Genomic DNA, 660 nt, shown 5'->3' on the forward strand with positions numbered 1-660 from the left:
TCTACATTTTACTGTTACAGTTATACCTAAACTGTGGACTGATCATCACTCTTTGTTAATGTTGTAATTTTGTCTTTCGTTCCCACAGAGTCATCCAGTTGATGAGCGTTTCGTCTTCTTACGAAACAAAGGATTTAGAATCCGGCGACAAAAAGGACAAGAATCTTTTCAAGGACTTCAGGAACAAATCCACGGTTACACTGAAATCTATTGCAAGGACTCTTAGCGGCCCTGTAGGCGAGACGCCCTCACAAGAGGCTACACAGAATGATAAATATAAGGTTCAGTCAGTCGAGAGGCAGAACACAGTTGCGACAGCAGTTGAGAGGACCACTACCGACGAAGGAAAGGGGATAGATGTGAGCATGGCGCATGAAATAACCTTAGGTCACGAGAAATGGAATGGAATGCCGCAGTATGGCGCAGTCATTCCTTCAGATTTTCCATTTGACGAAAGTGATAAGAAATCATCTCCGAATGGTGGAGAGAGTGACTGTGAAGCGAGAGATCACTGTAGCTGTAGAGTGGCCAGAGAAGAAGCCAGTTGTTATTCCAACAAGATGAGTGATACGCAGATCACTGCCTCGGAGACTCCTTGATAAGGCCGAAAGCGAGGTTACTACGTAGAAAAATGGGGAAAAAAAATTATGTATATATGCG

General features: G+C 43.8%; 1 protein-coding gene across 1 annotated transcript in view; it reads left to right on the plus strand.

Moving 5' to 3' along the window:
* Window positions 1-608, plus strand: part of LOC119590354 (proton-coupled folate transporter-like) — a 3,150-nt gene extending 2,542 nt beyond the window's left edge. The window contains exon 7 of the mRNA XM_037939024.1: window positions 89-608. Within this exon, the coding sequence (XP_037794952.1) occupies window positions 89-599 (511 nt within the window). The 3' untranslated portion in view covers window positions 600-608. The remainder of the gene's footprint in view (window positions 1-88) is intronic.
* The last annotated feature ends 52 nt before the right edge of the window (window positions 609-660 follow it).

Source organism: Penaeus monodon, chromosome 27 (genome assembly GCF_015228065.2).
Source record: "Penaeus monodon isolate SGIC_2016 chromosome 27, NSTDA_Pmon_1, whole genome shotgun sequence".
NCBI lineage: Eukaryota > Metazoa > Arthropoda > Malacostraca > Decapoda > Penaeidae > Penaeus > Penaeus monodon.